General features: G+C 44.8%; 1 protein-coding gene across 1 annotated transcript; it reads left to right on the forward strand.

Moving 5' to 3' along the window:
• Nucleotides 1-671: 671 nt before the first annotated feature.
• Nucleotides 672-17,852, forward strand: LOC119464158 (transmembrane protein 179B-like). Its single transcript, XM_037725009.2, is given in 6 exon segments — nucleotides 672-777; nucleotides 8,715-8,950; nucleotides 8,952-9,223; nucleotides 13,219-13,362; nucleotides 15,245-15,326; nucleotides 17,116-17,852. Coding segments are annotated over 6 exon segments (972 nt in total). The 3' UTR covers nucleotides 17,248-17,852.
• The last annotated feature ends 1,860 nt before the right edge of the window (nucleotides 17,853-19,712 follow it).

The raw sequence follows: 19,712 nt of genomic DNA on the forward strand, positions 1-19,712 counted from the left end.
GCATAAAACGACGTTTTGTTAAGAACCTAACTGGAACGCCAATGCATTTCTCCGCAAAGTTCGGGAATTAATATCTCGAAACTGGTGTCATCCTGAGAATTAATTCTAAGTGGACCCGCCTTGCGAACTCCACGGCTACAATTTGTAAATTGCAATATGGGCCAACAGGTAATTAGTTAAAAACTTAATTAGTGAATTTCTGTTAATGATTCGATTATGCATTTCATTTTCTTGTGCAAGTAATGTCTGCCTCTTCGAGTAGACCAGCTCATGAACTAGAATTGTGCTATCTGCCACAGGCAACCTTTAAGAATTTTTGAAAGTGTTCGCTGAAACACCCTGTATATATAAGACTTAAACTATATCTTGAAAGCGATCTGCGATGTGGGCGAGTGCGTGCCCACGCGGGCCTCATCTTTAAAGGGATCTGCGAGGGGGACAAAGTGCATGCGCCAGCGTATTTTTTTTTTTTTGCGCGCCAGGCGGCTGCAGGCGAAGTCGCGCACGAAGTCCCGCAGTTTTGTTCCTTTGGTGGTCGGCTGGTTGAAGACTTGGTGTTGCGCGAGAGGGCGCGGAGTACGATGACTGCTCTGTCGGGGCCCGGTCCGTGGGACGTGGGGAGTTCGGGTAGTTGGCCGGTTGGTTCGTTGAAAGCTTAGTTCTTGGCGAAAATGACGCTGCTAGTTGTTCCTGTACGATCGGTGCACCGATTGCGGGGAATTCACTTGGAGATGGGAAGCCTGGCACATTGGACAGCCCGCTTGCAGGCAGCCCAGAGTGCGCTCGCTCGATCGTTGGGCATGGAGCAGTGTCTCTCCAAAAGGAGGAAAAAGGGTTAATTCTTATAAAACAGTTTTTGGAGATGGGCAGCCATTAACGCGACGCCCTCAAAACTTGGATGGATACCATGAGCAGCGAGAACGCGAGTAGAAGGCAACCATTCAAAGCCGTGGTCGATGAATTCCACGCACCTGGAATGTCGGCAAAAGTTCTGCAGCAGGCTGTTGAAAGTAGAGGCCTCACGATTGCAGTGACGAACGAGGACATCATTTCGCTCCCCACGGTGTCTATTCGTAGTTATCGACAGGATCAGGCTAGCGTAGACACGGTGGATATCTGGTCCTTCTCTGGCTATGGTCTGCACTCGTCCCACTCGCCCCACTCACTCGTCCACTCAGTTAACTCGTCCCACTCAGTTCCACCCCGGGCAGCGTCTACTTGCTGCCTAAAGTACAAAAAGAAAACTGTCCCGGATGCCCTATTGTTTCGGGCATTGGCACTGTCACAGAGCAACTTTCGCGCTACGTTGATGTAATAATCAGCAGCCTTCCATGTACCTTCTCATCTTATCTTAAAGATACGAACCATTTTTTGTTGGACATCGACGACCTCCTCATACCAGATAATTCCCTGCTCGTTACATTAGATGTGGTTTCACTCTATACAAACATCCCCCATAATGATGGCATTCAGGCAGTTGTTCATGCCTGACAGATCGTCTGATGGTAAAAAAAAAAAACCATTGGTAGTGACACACTGTCTACATTATTGAAATTAATTTTACAGCTCAATAATTTTGAATTTGACGGTTCGCACTACCTTCAAATAAGCGGCACATCAATGCGCACTCGCATTGGACCTAATTATGCTAGCATTTTTATGTCTGTTCTGGAGAATGACTTTCTTGGCAAGCGCGAACTAAAACCTCTTTATTATAAGCGGTTTGTAGATGACATTTTTCTGATCTGGTCTCATGGTGAAAATTAACTGTTATCGTTTATAGCCTATTTCAATACCGCCCACCCATCCATTTCTGTTTCGCATGAATACTCTCGTCCTACGATTAACTTTCTGGACGTTACAGTTTCCCTATCTCACAACAAACCAACCACTAAACTTTACAGAAAACCAACGGACAGGCATCGTTATCTTCAGTTTAAAAGTTCTCACGTAAAACACTGGAAAACCAGTATACCATATAGTCAGGCGGTCCGCTTTAAAAAGCTTTGCTCGGAACAATCGGACTTTATAAAAACTGTGAACAACTTTGCGAAGCTTTAATCCAGCATGAAATACCCACGTCATATTGTGGATGACGCCGTTAAAAGGGCCGATGCGCTGAATCGGAAGGATTTGTTCCGCGCAAAAAAGCAATCGTCCATTTCAGGCACAAAGTACCCTCGTTCTAAGCCACTCAGCATCGGTTCCAAATGTCTCGTCAATCCTTAAAAAACATTTTAATGTACTAGCACAGAGTGATCACCTTAAAGTTATCTTTCCAGAACCCCCACGGGTAGTCTTCAGACGGTCTAGTGATCTGCATGACATCTCAACGTCATCTAAAACGAGGATTCCTGAGACTACGGGTTGCCAACCTTGCAAGAAAACATGGTGCGAGGATTGTGCACACATTACATCATGTATTGCCAAAAGCACTGCCTCCAATTTCCACATGAAAATTAAAGGTAATTTTACGTGTTTGCAAATTACAGTACGTTGGACAAACTGAAACGCCGTTCCGGTTGTTACAACCATAAGTGCCACGCTGCTACTCTCCCTCATCTTCCGCTATCAGGACACGTGCGCATTCCGGGCCACTCATTTGATAAAATCACCGCAACAATACTTCAATCTGGTTTTTATTTCCACCACGAAAGAGAGCTTCGAGAATCCTATCTCATTAATAAATTTAAAGCGGTTACTTGTGGAATCAATGAAAGTGCTGGTAAACTGTCCTTTTTACCCGTTTAGTATGCTAACACCTTGTAATTTTCGTGCCCCCTTACTATTTCACATTTACTTTTATCCCTATCACTTTTGGTGTCTTTGATGTAAAAATGTGTGCACCTGCATTTCTAGCTGTTATTCTTCCCTACTTTTCTATTTCTATTTGGACATTTGATTGTGCGGCCGAAACGTCAGTAAAGTCGTGTTATTGTATTTTTTTATTCTTTTTTACTATGTTCTCCTGTTCATTTAACTATATATATATACAGTTAGGTTCTTAACAAAACGTCGCTTTTTGCATTGAAGCACAAAATTAACCGGAACGCCAATGCATTTCTCCGCAAAGTTCGGGAATTAATATCTCGAAACTGGTGTCATCCCGAGAATTCGTTCTAAGTGGATCCGCCTTGCGAACTCCACGGCTACAATTTGTAAATTGCATTATGGGCCATCAGCTAATTAGTTAAAAACTTAATTAGTGAATTTCTGTTAATTATTCGCTTAGGCATTTCAATTTCTTGTGCAAGTAATGTCCGCCTCTTCGAGTAAACCAGCTCATGAGCTAGAATTGTGCGATCTGCCACAGGCAACCTTTAAGAATTTTTGAAAGTGTTCTATATACTATATATATAATATATATATATATATATATATATATATATATATATATATATATATATATATATATATATATATATATATATATATATGATCACGTGACAGGCTTCCCACACTTCACAGCCACATTTTTTTTTTCGCTTTGACACTGATAACGCTCACGCATTAAAACACGAGAGGTTACGCTGTCGAACACTCTTACTTTCTGGGGTTTTACGTGCCAAAACCAGTTCTGATTATGAGGCAAGCCGTAGTGGAGGGCTCCGGATTAATTTTGACCACCTGGGGTTCTTTAACGTGCACTACAACGCAAGCACACGGGCGTTTTTGCACTTCGCCTCCATCTAAATGCGGCCGCCGCGGCCAATCTACGAGTATACGTCACTTGCCGGGAGTCAGACTTTACCGGCTCAGCCGCTGTCAGTCGCACCCGCCAATGAGGCCTGAGTATGCAAATAAACTGTTTATTTGATTCTAATGATTCATTTGTGCTTTTTATTGAATCACGCTTTATAACGTGCAGTGTAATAACATCAACTTACTAACGTTGTGAATACACTATATAGAATGTGAAGATTGTTTCATATATGTAACGGTGATAACGGCTGTTGATTATTCGAAAAGTTCGATATTCTGTTCGATTCAATTCTGGCATCATTCGAATCGTATTCGATTCGTCTCGAAAATTACTATCTGCACATGCCTGCATGATAAGCCGAAATCACACTCCTAGGCCTTATCCGGAGCGCACCGATCGCACTCTCTAGAAAAGCAAATGGAGACTCTCCTGGTAGTATGGTGTGATTATTTCGTGCTCTTTATGGCTACAGTGCATACGCATATGCAAACTGTCCTCGAGTGAACATTTTTTTTTTCTTCTCGACCCCCGAAGAATATATATACACACGTTTTCTTTATTGTGGCGAGGCTTCTAACCTTGGCCTGCTGACCGCGGGGCCCAGTTTCTATTTCTGGAAAAAAGAACCTGGGCCACTATACCGTTACGTCACTCTAATACAGCTCAGCGGACACCGTAATTTCTGGAACATAACAACACCATGTGCACACTACACAAACTCAAGACATAGCTACAGGAGACTACAAAAAAAAAAGAAAAAAAAGAAGAAAATAAGCTCTGTGTCATATATATTTGGGTTATCTAAAATCAATATATGCTACAAAATTCCACATTTTCTATACAAACATCCTTATTTATCACGACTGGAGAGTGCTTCCAGCAATGTATTTATGTATTTGCAATGTATCGTACAATGTATGTAACCACTTTGAAGCAATAAACTTCGAAACATGCGCTGTTATTTGGCTTCGAGGGACAGTTGCTGTACGTGGAACCCTTTCTTGCCAACAACTCTCCTTAACCTACTACTGCTACAACAACTACTACCGTACTCTACTACTACTACTACTACTACTGTATACTACTACTACGACTACTACTACTACTACTACTACTACTACTACTACTACTACTACTACTACTACTACTACTACTACTACTACTACCACTACTACCATACTACTACTACTACTACTACTACTACTACTACTGCTGCTGCTGCTGCTGCTGCTGCTGCTGCTCAATTTTGGTTTTTGTATTATCATTTCTATGCGGTGTTCATATGCATCCATTTCTTGTACCTCTATACAATTATTGTTCTTCTATGCCAGTATACTGAGTGACACGTCCGAGGGAATGGGGAGGAGTAACGGTCGATATATGTTGGACATTTTGCTCGCTATTTAAATATGAAGGAAAGAGTAAAATAAATATACCAAATATAAAATTCGTGCAGCTTTCCAAACAACTGGCGATCATTGAAATGCACATGGAAATAATTACAGAAGCACAATCCGACATTTTCTATCCAATTTTTGTTTTTCAATAAGAAATCTTCAGGTAACAGCTCTGTCTTGAATTTAATCATCGTCCTAAAGAGGCAAAGTAAATTCCAAGGATGACACCAGTTTCTAGGTTTGCGGCTTCAAACTTGCGGTAAAAAACTTGGAGGCCGCTTAAGCTTCTCCTTTAAGAGTGGAACGCGATAGCGTTCAAAGATTCCTAGCTGACTGCTTCTCATGCTTCCCGGCAAATGTTGCTTCATCATCAACATCAACAACATCATCATCAGCAGCAGCAGCCTATATTTATGTCCACTGCAGGACGAAGCGTCTTACTACTGCTTATGTATCCGTAATGTTTTCCTGTAAACGCTGGCCGCGAACGCTATGCACGAAGGCGAGCTTTCTGGTTCTTTTTTTTATCCTCCCCCTCCCCCTCCCACGACGGGCGCCGCGAATGCGCGGAGGCGAGCGTCATCTGGATGGTGTTTCAAGGAACCGAGGGGTTTGTATTTGAGTTTCCACGTAACAGAATTATGTTTTCTTGTATATTCAAATTACAATCCGACCTATCATGTCTGTAGGTTGTGTGCAAGTCGTACTTTACGAACTTTCTGGCCTATTTTACTTTGAGAAATTCAATTAGTGCACTAACGCCTACGCGCTACGCGGAGGGCGCCTGCGTAGTTCGGGATACGTGGTTCGGTATGGTCTTTCTCTAACGTACAATGCCGCCGGCGCCGACACAATATTTTCTGCGACATGGGGCCCTTAACGCTATCGCGTTAAAATGAACTGTTGTTCCACCTAATTTTTTTATTGCGATAGAAATTATATGCACACTCGAGGGGAAGTTTCGACATCGGCGTTGCCGTGAGGTTCTGCATATATTTCGGTTTAGGTTTGCTATATGTGAATGCACGCCGTATAGTGCAAGATAGATGCTATACTATACAACTGCCAAAGTTCCTTTAACCATCGCAAGTGTTACGCTCTTGGCCGACTTATTCCTGAGAATTTTTGAGCATGGCAGCCCGCAAACAGATGTCATGAAACGTAAAATTCACAGAGCATTGCTTTTATGTTAAGTCGTCTCAGACTGTTAAATATTGCAAGCGCAAAAAAAAAAATATCAGTGCTCATACCTGAAAGTTATTTTGTATAAGTTAACTTATGCGACTCATTACGGGCCGCGTAGTGGCGCCTGTGCGACGCCATTACAGGCCGTACAGCCTGTAAGCTTTTAAGGGTGCCAGAAAATTTTGTGCATCTGCCTATGTCGCATATGCGTTAGTCGGCCCCGCGTATAGTTAGAACAGCGTCCGAGGAGTTCAAGCACAACGCTAAATCTTACTTTCACAGTCAATGATTCGCCCGCCCCCCTTTCCCTTCCCTTCGGGCAAAACTGACGATTTCTTAAAAGAAGAAGGCGCCGTTGTATGCATTGACGCACAAAAGTAACTGGAACACCGATGTATTTCGTCGCGCACTTTGGAAATAAATATAGTCGAACCTCGATATAACGAACCTCAACTTAACGAAATTCGCGATGTAATGAATTAATTTTATTTGCCGATCTTAGTTCCATTGAATTTACGAAACCTCGAACTAATGAAATTCGCGATAATACGAAGTTTTTCGCGGCAAGTACAACTTCGTTATATCGAGGTTCGACTTTTCGAAACTGGTGTCTTCGATAACCTATCGAGAGCACACTAAAATTGCCATCTTCGGGCATGCCGGCGCACAGTTGCCTTCTACAGCACTGCACTAAAGTGAGTGCGAACGGCAGATTATGCGCTTTAACGCGCTCCTGAAGTTTTCGGCTGCATGCACGCAACAAGCGCGAAAACGCGGCATATATGCGGGTTTCGAAATACTCCGCCTATAGAAATTCTTCCCATAGTTGAGGCATTCCGTCCCCGCAACTTGCACGGCTGCCCATAAATCAGCCCTGTGGAGACCGCGTACTATGTCGAGAGATGATGTTGCAATATGTCTAGCTCGTTGCGCCAACCATCTCACACTGCGCGCGGCTCTCCGAATCCTTCAAGTATAGGCGCCCAGTGTATGTTCAACATCCTGCCTTTTCTCTATTTCAATCTCCTTGTTTTTTTTTACTCCCCTAGCTGCCCAGTGAGCTTTCGTTTATACGTCTTGGCTCGGCTTTGTGGCGGACTGTTCAAACAAGCTCTCCGACACTTCCAGATGGGGTCGTCGATTGACGGGCCCGCGCTGCAAGTGCTGCTACTATACAATTTACTTCTCCGGGCTTGTAAAATTAGCTCTTTCCCAACGCAGGGAGGTTGAAGGCGAGGGAGCTGTCAGGGAAGCTTACGCTTTCGTACAACATCGCAGCCGCACACGTTCGCGCTTCTGCCAGCACCGAGGACGCGAGTAAGAGAAGGAAGGAAGTCGCAGCACAAAGATATGGAACCATGACGCATGCGTACAAGAGGAAGCTCGTTATACGAAAAGCCGCAGGATTCGGAAAACCTTCTGTAGGGCGTGTCGGTGTTTTGACAGCTAAGCAAGCTGCCTATACGGCTTCAAGACGAACAGTTATCTCGCGGTATACGCCGGACCAACACGCCTTTGCAACGGATGTTCGAACGTATGGCACAGGCTCCTCATTTGTTCACCACTTCGAGAGCGTAACGAGTGCGCAGCTGTTCAATATGAGAACGACTCGATCGTCAGCGGGTTCGTCTGCTCAATAACGACCGAGGAGGCGACGTGCAGTGGCGGTCAAGAGAGCGAGGTTAGCGCCATACGCGCGCGGCGTGCTGTCAATGCTGGACCGCGGCTCTCGCCGTTTGTTTGTCTTGGGCAAGAGGTGGATCACTGACGTGGCCGTCGTCGTGACTTGGACTTGTATTTTGGTACCGCAACTGGCCACGCGACGACGCAACGCTTCGTCTAGAAGGAGTAAGGGGCAAAGCCAATTGTGTCGAAGAGAGCTGTGTGTCGACGAACGAGTGTTCGTTGCATACAGACGTGTACTTCAAGTCGTGAGTTCCGCGGCTGTGTCTTGAGCACTGGAAGACAGGAGGCAGAAGGTCCAGGATATCTGAAAGTCCAGTTGATGTCGCACGTCAGTATAGTGTATACGTATACGTGAAATGTACCGTCAGCGCCCGATGTGGCCGATGTACGAAGAGCAGATGCGGTTATAGCTGTTCTCAACGGAAGAGAAACGGAAGGTGACGAGTCTTCGTTGCATGCATGTGCATGAAGTTTACAACGAGAACTCGCCTAAACTGACACGAGCCGAAGACAGTCTTCCAGAAGAGACGAGACCGGTCGTTGACGAGTCTTGTTTGGGTGAACATATTACAACGAGAACTCGCCAAGACTAAGCTGACAAGGTAAACTGAAGACATTTTCCCAGGACGGATTCCGACAGTCCGTATCGAGTCCATGCTGCGCATGCCCACTTGACCTTCGCTTACCGCGACCAGACGCAAACCGCCAAGGTTCATCTTCCATAGCCTCAAGGGAACCATGAGCAGGAATAAGTACAAGCGGCAACAGTGCCAACGTCGGGACTGCAACAACAGACTGCACCAGGGGATCGCGAACTGTGAGGACTGCGACTCACGCGTTGCCCTCGTCCGGACGAGATTCTGAAGGCGACCAGAATACCGACTCGACACGACGCGACCTGAAGAAACGTCTGCACCAGTGGCAGAGGATCCACATCGGCGTTTTCATGGGCGCATTTCTGTGCTCGTTGGCCGGTATTCTTAGCCTTCGGAATGGTGCTCAAGAACTTCGAGGTGTACTGCCCGCTCTTCGCCAACGTTAGCGTGATCCGTGACGAAGAGGTCGCCGCCAGCAACGCCAGTGCGTCGAGACCTGTGCGGTACTACTCCGTCGATTACGGGACCAGTTCTTGGGGAGGAAAGTGGGCGTGCGAATTTTGCCTCTTCACGACGGTGTCGTCATTCATCTACGCCTTTCTCTGGCTGTGGATATTCTGCTCATTCTCCCGCAAGGTGCAAGACATGTCTGTAGTGTAAGTATAACTGTCTGTTCTATACAGCACATAGTTTTGTGCATGGTGATACGTCTTGTTTTCAAGGTTATAACATGGCTGAAGACATGCCTTTCAAGAAGCATGCATCTTGTGGTCTTTGACATAAGTGTAACGACGCTCGGTGGCGTCTATGCCTGTATTATTGTGTCTGCGAGAAATATGGACCGGAGACAGTCGCATACGGAACACTTCTTATTGGAAGATCAACAACTAGACAAAAGTTGAAAATAACAGTAACTCCCAAATGGTGCGTGCTTTTGGACGCTTCAGAGAACTTGCATATGACGAGTACTCATGTGTAGTGCGGGGAAATAGCGCTGGAACTATGGAGTAATATATATATATATATATATATATATATATATCATTAGCCTGTCCCGGTTTCTGCCTATGTAGTCACTGTGGACATTAGGAGCAGCTTTTTTACCTTGTCCTTGGCAGTGAGTTTCAAAGATGTATATAGGAAAAAGTGATTGGATATGCCATGGTGAACAGTAAAAGACGGCTGGAGGATTTTTGGTGTAAGGGTATAGCGGATACGCAATATATATGGGAAGACGTTAGTTCTTTAGGGCAATTATATAATTTTTTACGATTCAATGGCCCCAAATACGAGTCACAGATATTAAGGGCCGGAATGAAGATGCAGAAAAGTAAAACAAGTCGCAGTTTCGCCCGAAGTGCGAAACATTGATAGCAATTGCAAAGTATTCGATAACTACACGAAGCAATGGTCGTAGTTTTATCGACCGTGTAAATTGCACTAAACATTCGCTTAATAATTAAATTAACAAGCGCGGTGTCACGCGCGCACAGGCAAAGATGTACATATATCACTGGATGACCGCGGACACTCGCTGTCACAAACTGCGGAATGATGAAGAGTGGCAGCAGCGGCGACCGAACGCTTCGTGCTGCGCCTCTCGCTTCAACGCGTTTCCGAAACTTGACGCGGCTTCCAACGCGAGACACACGAGACCTCAACGCACACAAAGCCACCAACCACCTCGGCTCGCCTAAACTTCGCACCCACCGCTGACTACCTCCAAGACAGAGCAAGCGTAGCCGCGCTCAGCCGCGCACTGCGCAGCAACGGTCGGTCTAGAAGAGGAGACGCGCGCTCACCTGCCACTTTTATGTTATGTTTATTGTTTTAACCTAACGAACTGTCACCTCAAATTTGCTGTATGGACAACGACTTGCATAACCTCTTCTCTAATTTCTACCATCGTATTGTTTTCGGAACAATACAAATAAAAATGCGTTCTTGAAATATATAAAATATAGTCACCCATGGCGGAGTGCGACAGCGCAATGACTATCCAGATATGGCGACACGCATTGTCACAAGTGTCGTAACTTATTTATGCAGTCGCAATAACGTAACACCATAAAGCAGTTGTCAACGTAAAACACTCCACTGCTTTGATGATATATGTTCTCCGAATAGCACGCAGCACAGCTGAACCACAAAGAACAGTAAAGGAAGCTGCATGCGGTTTGCTTTCTCGGTGGAGCCATGTCAAGTCGTAGAAAGATTCATGTGCTACACATAATTTCCATGGTAGTTGAAAGACTGCAGTGCCAGATATTAAAGCGAAACTTTCTCTACGAACCCTCCCGGACTTTCCTGACCGTGGCTACTGGCTGGGTGCCGCTGCTGTCTTGCTGAATAGCTCACAACTTGGGTCACTAGTTTAGAACGTGTTGTTGGACGAGTCGGTGCATCCTAACAAACATTTTTGACTGCGCGAAGTAGCGACCACAGAGAGAGCATGAAACTATTGACAGGCACAGTCCTTAATTGTTTTCTGCAGTGTCCTTGTTTCAAACAAGGGCATGCACTGCGCCTATCGTTGTTCCATGCTCTCTTTTGTGTTTGCAGACGCGGCTATAGGCCGCGTCTGCATAGGTGTATATAACTTATGCACATAAGTTTTATATACGACCACAATCGCACTTATTTGTCTACGGTGCCAACGTGAACTAACGGTTTGTGATGATTGCCACGTCTAGATGATGATGATTTTCATACTATGGAACATATACCCACAACCGGGGATAGGCCAAGAAGCTGACTATACATAAAAAAATAGAGAAACACAAGGCAATATAAGAGCTTTCACATTGTGGTAGCACGAGTTCGCGGGAGCACATGGTGCGCGCGCACGTTTCCTTTTTGCCAAAGACGCAGGAATGAAATGGACAAATTTACTGCATTTCATTAAACGCGTCAGGAAAGCGTCGCTTCACCTCTATTCCAGGATATTCGTTAGATCTGCATAGTTTCTGTTTCTCTAGTGAATTAAGTACGGAACTCTGGGCTATAGCGTTATTGGCAGCAAAGTAGCATGGCTGCAGAGTATTGAAGGGCGCGTGCGCAAGATTGGTGACGGCTACCGTTGGTGTCAAACAGAGGGTGCCATTCTGGACAATGTAGAATCCCGCCATATTGGTGATTTGAGCCAATCAGAGAGGGCATAGCGGCCCAGTGAGCGTATCAGAGTTGACAAGATGGCGACTATATTTGACAGTATGGCGGAATTGGACGGTCTCCGCCATTGTATCCAGAATAACATCCAGAGTTACGTCCCGAACACAAGCGTAGCCGTTTGGGCGAGTGCAGTACACCACATGATTCGTTGCAGATCGCGTTGTCCCCATTTATCGTGCACTTACACACTCGATCGTGCCTATAGCGAGTGGCAACGGTGCAGGAACCGTTAGGCATATTCTGTTGGAAGGTCGGAGTGCCCATCCAGCGATAAATGTGGAAGCAGTAGGCTTATTGAACGAGGCGTTAGATTTCAAGGACATTAGGGGGAACAGACGAAACTGCCGTGGAGACTTGTGAAAGACGGCAGGGCAATAGGCGGCGCAAGGGAAGGTAATAACACGCAATGAAGCAAACTCTCTATGAATATAATATAGCCTAATGTAGAAAAAAAAAGTTAGCACGTGAAAGATCTAATATCGAAAATAGAGTTCAGTATATCATACGCACGGTAGCGAACAAAAATATATATTGTTGTTTCCTGTGAAAAATTTATCTAGGTTTCTGAGCTATATTAGTTGCAGTTTTTTTTTCTCTCGATAATGCCAAATATAGGGTGGGCGCGACTGCAGCACAAGGGACAGAGATGGATAACCTTTTATTTATTGGCGGCGCCATAAAGCCCTACTTTCTGTTTTAATATTCATTTGTTGACTTCATTTCCGAGTTTGCGTGCCAATGGATGCCCTTGCGATCTTTTCTTTTCTCTCCTTAATTCTTTGACCTCTTGTGACATATTAAACCTGCAGCACCGTGCCAAATCATTCACTTGGATGGTTACCGGTTACCGTTAAAATTTATCCCACCAGCGCCCACACGTTTTCACGTGCCTGTTCATGCGTACCGTTTCCTTGTAATACATTCTTGGAATACGCATGCTGCGTGCACGATGATTGGGCTTTGCTGTGCGAATCACACAACAAAAGCGCGGGCCCTATCTTGAAAGCGATCTGCTGTGGGTACAGAGTCTACAGGCTCGCCGCGGGCGGATGGCTTCGTGTGAGCTCTGTACTCACGGCTTAGTTCCCGTCGAAGCGAGAGGCAGCACGATTCTTTCTCTGCTGCCGCCGCTCTTTCTCACGCCAGCGTTTTGACAGCGCGTTTCCGCGCGGTCATCGAGTGAGACGTGTTCATGTTTGCCTGGGCGCGCGTGACACCAATGCTTGTTAATTTAGTGAGTGAGCGAATGTTTACAAGCTTATACGGCTGACAAAACTACTATCCTTACTTCGCATAGCTGTCTAATAAATTTACTATCGCTATAGGTGCTACGACTTCGGGTTAAAGTATACGATATTTTTATATTTCGCGTGCTGAAGGACCTCATAGCACTACATATCAGACAGTAATTAACGTGAATTCCTTCACAAACACGCGCGCACCCATCTATATATCTCTCTCACCGGGTTTTCAATTAAAGCAGGGAGAGCAGCCCGTGGAAGGTTGTGCCACCGGCGCTGTTCATCACCTGTGTCTTCTCTATGCTCGTGCTCGCCTGTGCCATATTGCTGACGGTGGGCCAGGTCGGATTGTGCAACTCGCTGGAGCGCCACACTCTGGTCAGGTGAGAGCTATATTTGGAGTGGCACTGTTGTGATAACAAAGTTCAAAGGGACAATATTACATGTAGAAAGTTTCAGTTTACCTGCTTAACGTTTGCGGATTGCCGGATAACCGAGCCATGGACGGCAGTAGCAGCTGGTAGCGACATTTTGTGGCGTTTTTCACAACTATACAACGCATTTGAAAAATATTTGTGTTGGCTTCAGCGTTATCACCGAAATAAAATCATAAAAGTACTGCACGTTAACGATTATGTCTCTACCAATACTTCACAGCAGCAGTGACGTGCAATATTTTGGTCACTGCATGCAGTATTAGTTTTTGCGTGCCTTCTGGTTGAACGCGGCTTCACCAGACGTCGCTACCATCGTTGTGTCTGCCGTCCTCCTCTCCGGGAACCCGGAATTATTCTTTCAATACTAAATATTCGGTCATTTGCCAGAGTATATAATGTTGATATTGTTGATTATTAGTTGAGATAGGGTGGCTAGAATGGCTAGAGATACCGAAGGCCAAATTTTAAATCTGTTTCCATGTCGTGCCGATACATTCGTGCGTGTGCGTTAGTGTCACGTACGTCACTGATTTCAAAACACCTTCTCAAATTTCCGTTTAAATATTTTGCTTCCTTTAGAATGCAATGCAGTTCTTCTTTTTCTATGACACCATGGAGAGCTGGTTGGGGAACTTCATTGTAGAATCGCCACCCATTTTTGTATTTTGAGTGTTTTCTGCGCTTACGAATCTCTAGCTTTAAGAGTAGTTTTCTTTTTTTGCAGAAGCGTTAACTTACGAATACAGCTGAACTGGATATTCTTTAGTGTGCCTTAGGTTTCTTCTGCTTACACAAGGCATGTCAAGCGCTCTTTGCAGCGGCGCGTCCCGGACCGTCATGCAGCGGTCATTCAGGCTATATGCATTCAGGCTATAATGCGTTCATTCAGGCTATATATCCAAGCCCATTGTGACGGAAAGAGTGGATTTCTTTATATTGCGAAAGCAGAATTTACGAATACAGCTGAACTAGTTTTCGTTTGTTCCAAGGAATGGCTCTTACCCGCTGCAGGAAATTGGCCAAGATGCAAGCGGTATTACAAATGCATGTGTGTTAAGTGTAATAAATATAGCCAACATAAAACTTGGAATATGCAGAAGAAAATGCAGAAGTGAAAAGAAAGCAACAATGATTTCCGAGATAACGTAATTTAATATGAAGAAAAGAGGCCACTGACAAGTTATGAAATTTAACGAGGTAGCCGCTTTGTGTCTCTAATAAAGTTGTACATTCCAATACAGGCGTCCCTGCGCTGAAGCACAGCGGAGACGCCCGCCCCAAGGGAAAGGGTGGTAGATGAAGCTAGTGATAGGTCAGTTTCTAGTGATAGGCCGATAGGAATTTCTAAAAAAGTTTCTTTAATTTGTCTTGAACATAATTGGTCGAAATTCGTGTTTTAGCGTCCTTTTTATACTCGTGTCTCTTCTCCTCCTCCCACGAGGCGTGTAGAACGCTCTTTGAAAGCACTCTATAATGGCGATTCCTGTAATCAAACACAAGTTTTCTTGGCTATATACAGACGAAGCTACGTGGGAGCTTTTAAATATGGAAGTATATATACGCGCGTGTTGATCAGTATAAGTCGAAATCAGATGTATCGAACCCGCATATAACGAATTATTGTGTATAACGAACAGCAGTAAAGTCCCTTGAAAAAATTTCTATAAAACTTTTATTTTGGATATCGAATTACCTATATATCGAACTTTTTTGTGATGCCCTTCAGATTCGATATATCCGGGTTCGATTGCATAACTACCTCAACTTGCAAGTAAGACGATCAGACAGCTCGTACAGCACTCTCACGGACGTGTCGTCGCATTTCCAGCTGCAGCGACGCCCAAGACCTGCCCTGGAAGCCGGACGTCATCAAGATGGCCAACTTCCACACGCTGCTCACCAGAGCCGAAGTAAGCGCATGACCACGCGTTCAGTCTCAGCCGCCCTTGATTGCGCTATCGCCAATGAATAATCGTCGAGCCGGATTTCGCACAAATGAAAAGCCGTCGTTATACAGTGGTTCTTCTTTAATTGAAACACTTAAAAAAACGACTACAAAGGTTACTCGAATTACTCCACTATATGCAGATTAATTATTCGCCCAGGCGGACATCATTTGCAAGAAAAACCAAAGCAATTCATTCACTATAATTAAACTAATTACATCAATTAACTTCTTAGTTGCAAACATTACGGCAAATCTGAAAAAAAAAAAAACTGGCAGTTTCGCTTGAAGGGGGCGAATCACCCTTAAACGCTTTTAACAAGTGTGTAGGGCCTGTGACGGCATCGCGCATAGCGCCATTGCGCTGTCCGTAAATAGCGCCGCCAGTGAAATTACCTCTACAACAAACGCCTCTACAACAAAATGACCTGTATAACGAAGAAATAAATCTGTCCCAGTTCGAATGTGAACTGTGCAGTGCGCGACCTTTACAACGTAGTGACTTAATTGTATAACGAATGATTTCAGAGGCCCCAAGCATTCCGTTATGAAAGCGTTCGACTGTATACATAACTTTCAGATCATGCACGAGCACAAATTGTATTTTGCACTCTTTAATAGCCTGATATGATTTAAGCTAAAAGACATACGCTGTGAATGAAACGTTTATGGCTCTGTCTGGGCGCTGCAAGTTTTTAAAAAATTCAAAGGAATAATTCAATCAATAACATAAGACCTATAGCTTGCTTGAAGGACTTCGGCGGTTGAATAGTATAGCATCTACTGGCATATGTCGGCATAATTAAGAAATAAAAATATAGAACACATATACATAAATGTATGAGGACGGCAAAATTTGCCTAGAGTGTTCATATAATTGCCATCGCAATAAAAAAGGCGGAGACCCTTAGAAAAGCCCTTGTAGAGGCTTTTTGTCTGCGCCCCTAACATCGTTGGCTTGCTAACTAAATTTTATTACAGCGAAGTTGTTATAGGCTAGGTTCCAGGAGATCACGTCCGGCAACGGAAGTAGATAGATAGACCGGAAGTAGATCAAGAATGTCGGCTCCATGTGCGTGGCGGTTTCTCGCTAGCTGTGCCTTAGCACAGGTGTCAAAACGGATTATGGATGCCCCATCAATTGTTATACCCCTCTCCACCACCGATGCCCCTTTCACAAGCGTCGCGATACTCCGTGGCGGCAAGTCCCACCAATCGTTGTGCCCCTTTGTCTCGTGACGTAGAGATCGCGCTAGCGCTGTTATCAGCAGTTGCCCTTTGGATTCGCTATGGGACGGACACTCATTTAACCACATACGCTAGCCTATGAGATGGGGCGGACTTGGCGCAGCAAACGCACTACTTTGCCATCGCGCCGGGCGAAAACAAGACGCCGGTGTCCTTGTTCTTTTACGAACATTCCGAAGACGCTCAATATAGTCAATAATGATAATACATAAATTCACTATAGCAATATTCACTACAGCAGACCCACAATAGTTCAGAGCCCTTCTACTACTGTGAAGATGGATGCCAGCGAAGTAGTCACAGCTTCGCTGGCTTCCATCTTCACAGTAGCGGAAGGGCTCTGAATTTATTTATTTAATTTATCGTCTCGTAGGTCATTCCAGCCTTCAATCTAAAAAGAAAAAAAAAAGACGTTAATTCCGTTAGACAAGCTAACCCAGTTTCCATTAAACACATCTACCTGTTCGAAGTAGTTCCGCAAATAAATCGACACTTCGTTTCCGCAGCTGGCGATCTGGCTCGCGGCGATATGCTGGTCCCTCAACTCCGTCCTGCTGTGCTGTCGCTGTATCCTGCACCCAGACGTCGCGACGACGGGAAGCATAGTTCCGAGGACCACGACCACTGCTACAGCCTGACACGTCGACGCTTCCTATCGCTCAGTCGGGCGCGGGAGCTTTATTTAGTCAGTAAAAGTGTTGCCCTTCCTAGAATGGAGGCTTTTAGCATACCCGGTAAGATCAAGGCTGTTTGCTTAGCCAGACGCTGGTGGCGACATTATGTGGTACTTTACCTAACTACGATGCCTTTAAAGACGTTTTCGTCGTCCATGAGTGTTCTTGTAAAAAAAAAAAAAACATTCAAGAAGGCATCATTATTGCATTAACCAAGTGTATTCTACTTTGCCATCGACACAAATTTTCGGTCGCGGGGCAATCGTGAACGCGTTGCCTTTTAAACGTTTCTTTTTTTTCGTCAAGAACAATCTTGGAACACGAAAACATGTCTATATAAAACATTGTGTTTAGACGAAGCGTCGATCACGAGGTGTCTCTACAAGTATCCTGTAACCTGGTATTACGCAAACGCCATCGCACATACCGGACACACTAAAACACTATTTTAATACGGAACAAGGAGGTGACACGGAACACCGGAGGCACAAACGTATGGTCAACTAGAATACTACTATACGCAGACGTGTGCCGTGGCACTGGTGGCCCCACCTCGTGACATTGACGTCAACTAGAGCATACAGGGCTACAAAGGCTACAACTACGTTTTGCCTATCTGCTGATGCAAAAGCGTAATTAGCAGCAGGAATCATTTACCGCGTTGTGTATTTTCTTTTCTTTTTTGCTAGGATATTGAATGACACAGCATTACGCGTTGATGTTGAGAAAGTGTCAGGAGACGGCACTACCAGCCAACGTTTATGGATACTTCTACCAGCACTGACACTGCCGTGACGTCACTGGTGTCTCACGTTTACGGATAAGCTGGGTGTCTCGATTAGAGCACCGGTTTAGCAGTGTGGTGACGTAATCAATGTACGTACACGCATTCAAGAATAGCGTAAGGGGTATCCGACATCAGCAGGGCTGCAGTTATGCATGACGATATGCTGTGCAACGTTTATAGAACCTGATTTCTGTAAACGCTGATGCGGTGGCCGGCCATAGTGCGCTAAAAACGTTCTTCTGTTACACGAGTTTTGTCTGCGAGAAAGAAAATGTACAAAAATACTTTTGCTAAGACAATAAAGATGGTTTCACCCGTTCGTAAGCGTAGTACAGTTTAAAAAAAAAGAAAAAAACGAAAACGAATCTGTTCGACGATAAAAAAAAAACAAAAACAAAAAGGAAACCACGCAAGTGGCATATTTCGAGCAACTTTCACTGGAAAATGCCGTTGACCTGAAAACATGTTTTGATTGTCTCTCGCACACGTCGTGCTCTCGTATTTGGGTCGGACGATTCGAGAAACTGTTTACACCCGTGTCTCGATAGCCCCGCTCTTTATTCAGGTGTCGGTTGAAGACGGCTGCGCCCTGGCACGCAGGAAGGACGGCTATATATACCACGCACTTCAGATGCCTTCGGCTAACCCGAGCGGTGAATGCTATTGTACACGTGCGTCCACACAACCGTTTCTGGCGTATATAGATAGATAGATAGGTAGATAGATAGATAGATAGATATAGATAGATAGATAGATAGATAGATAGATAGCTAGATAGATAGATAGATAGATAGATAGATAGATAGATAGATAGATAGATAGATAGATAGATAGATGCTGTAATGAACTGCTACGCATGGTGCACTGGAATACATAGCTGCATACGCTACGTACACCTTCGTATACTTTGAAGGGACTTAAAGAAGGAATAAGTATAAGCTCCCAGTAAATTCACTGAACCTTGATCCGCGAGGCGGCGACAGCATCGCCGGGCAGCCGCGCCATGTTTGCGGTCGTCAGTTCGTCCGTGCGTCGCGGAGGTATTGGAGATCGCTATCGTCCAAGCCGTCGTGGGCAGTTCGCACACATCGGTGTTTTGTGCGCGGAGCCGTGAGTGCGTGTTATTACGTAGAAAGTACTTGAATTAGTGTATCTGCGTGCACGGAAAGACTATACGTGCCGCGATTGTACGCCAATGCAGCAGTGACATAATGGTGAATTGCGCAGTGTCGCCGTCTTCTTTTATGAGAAGCCACGGTGCGAGCGGCGTTTCATTGAATGACTGTGAATGACGAAGCTGCGAGTACAGACAGACAGCTTAAGCGTCGAGATCTAAAAATTTGAATTCAATTTGAAAATTGTGGTGGCTGCACATCGAGTTGGAGCACTTACTACTTTTCAAAATAAAACAATGTTAACGCTAATTTGTACAACGTCAATGAATGGCATTTACGGGACTACGTAAATGCACACGGTCATTAAAAAGTAAACAAGTTACAAATACAATATACTTGTTTCTTTCGAAAGCTGCGCGTCTCTAACCAGCACTAAAACACATGCACGGCACGCAGCGGTTGTGGAGGTCTAAAAAACCATCTGAACACAACCGCTGGCAACTGCTGCATCTAATCCTTCTCCGACC

Source organism: Dermacentor silvarum, chromosome 9, assembly GCF_013339745.2.
Source record: "Dermacentor silvarum isolate Dsil-2018 chromosome 9, BIME_Dsil_1.4, whole genome shotgun sequence".
Taxonomy (NCBI): Eukaryota; Metazoa; Arthropoda; class Arachnida; order Ixodida; family Ixodidae; genus Dermacentor; species Dermacentor silvarum.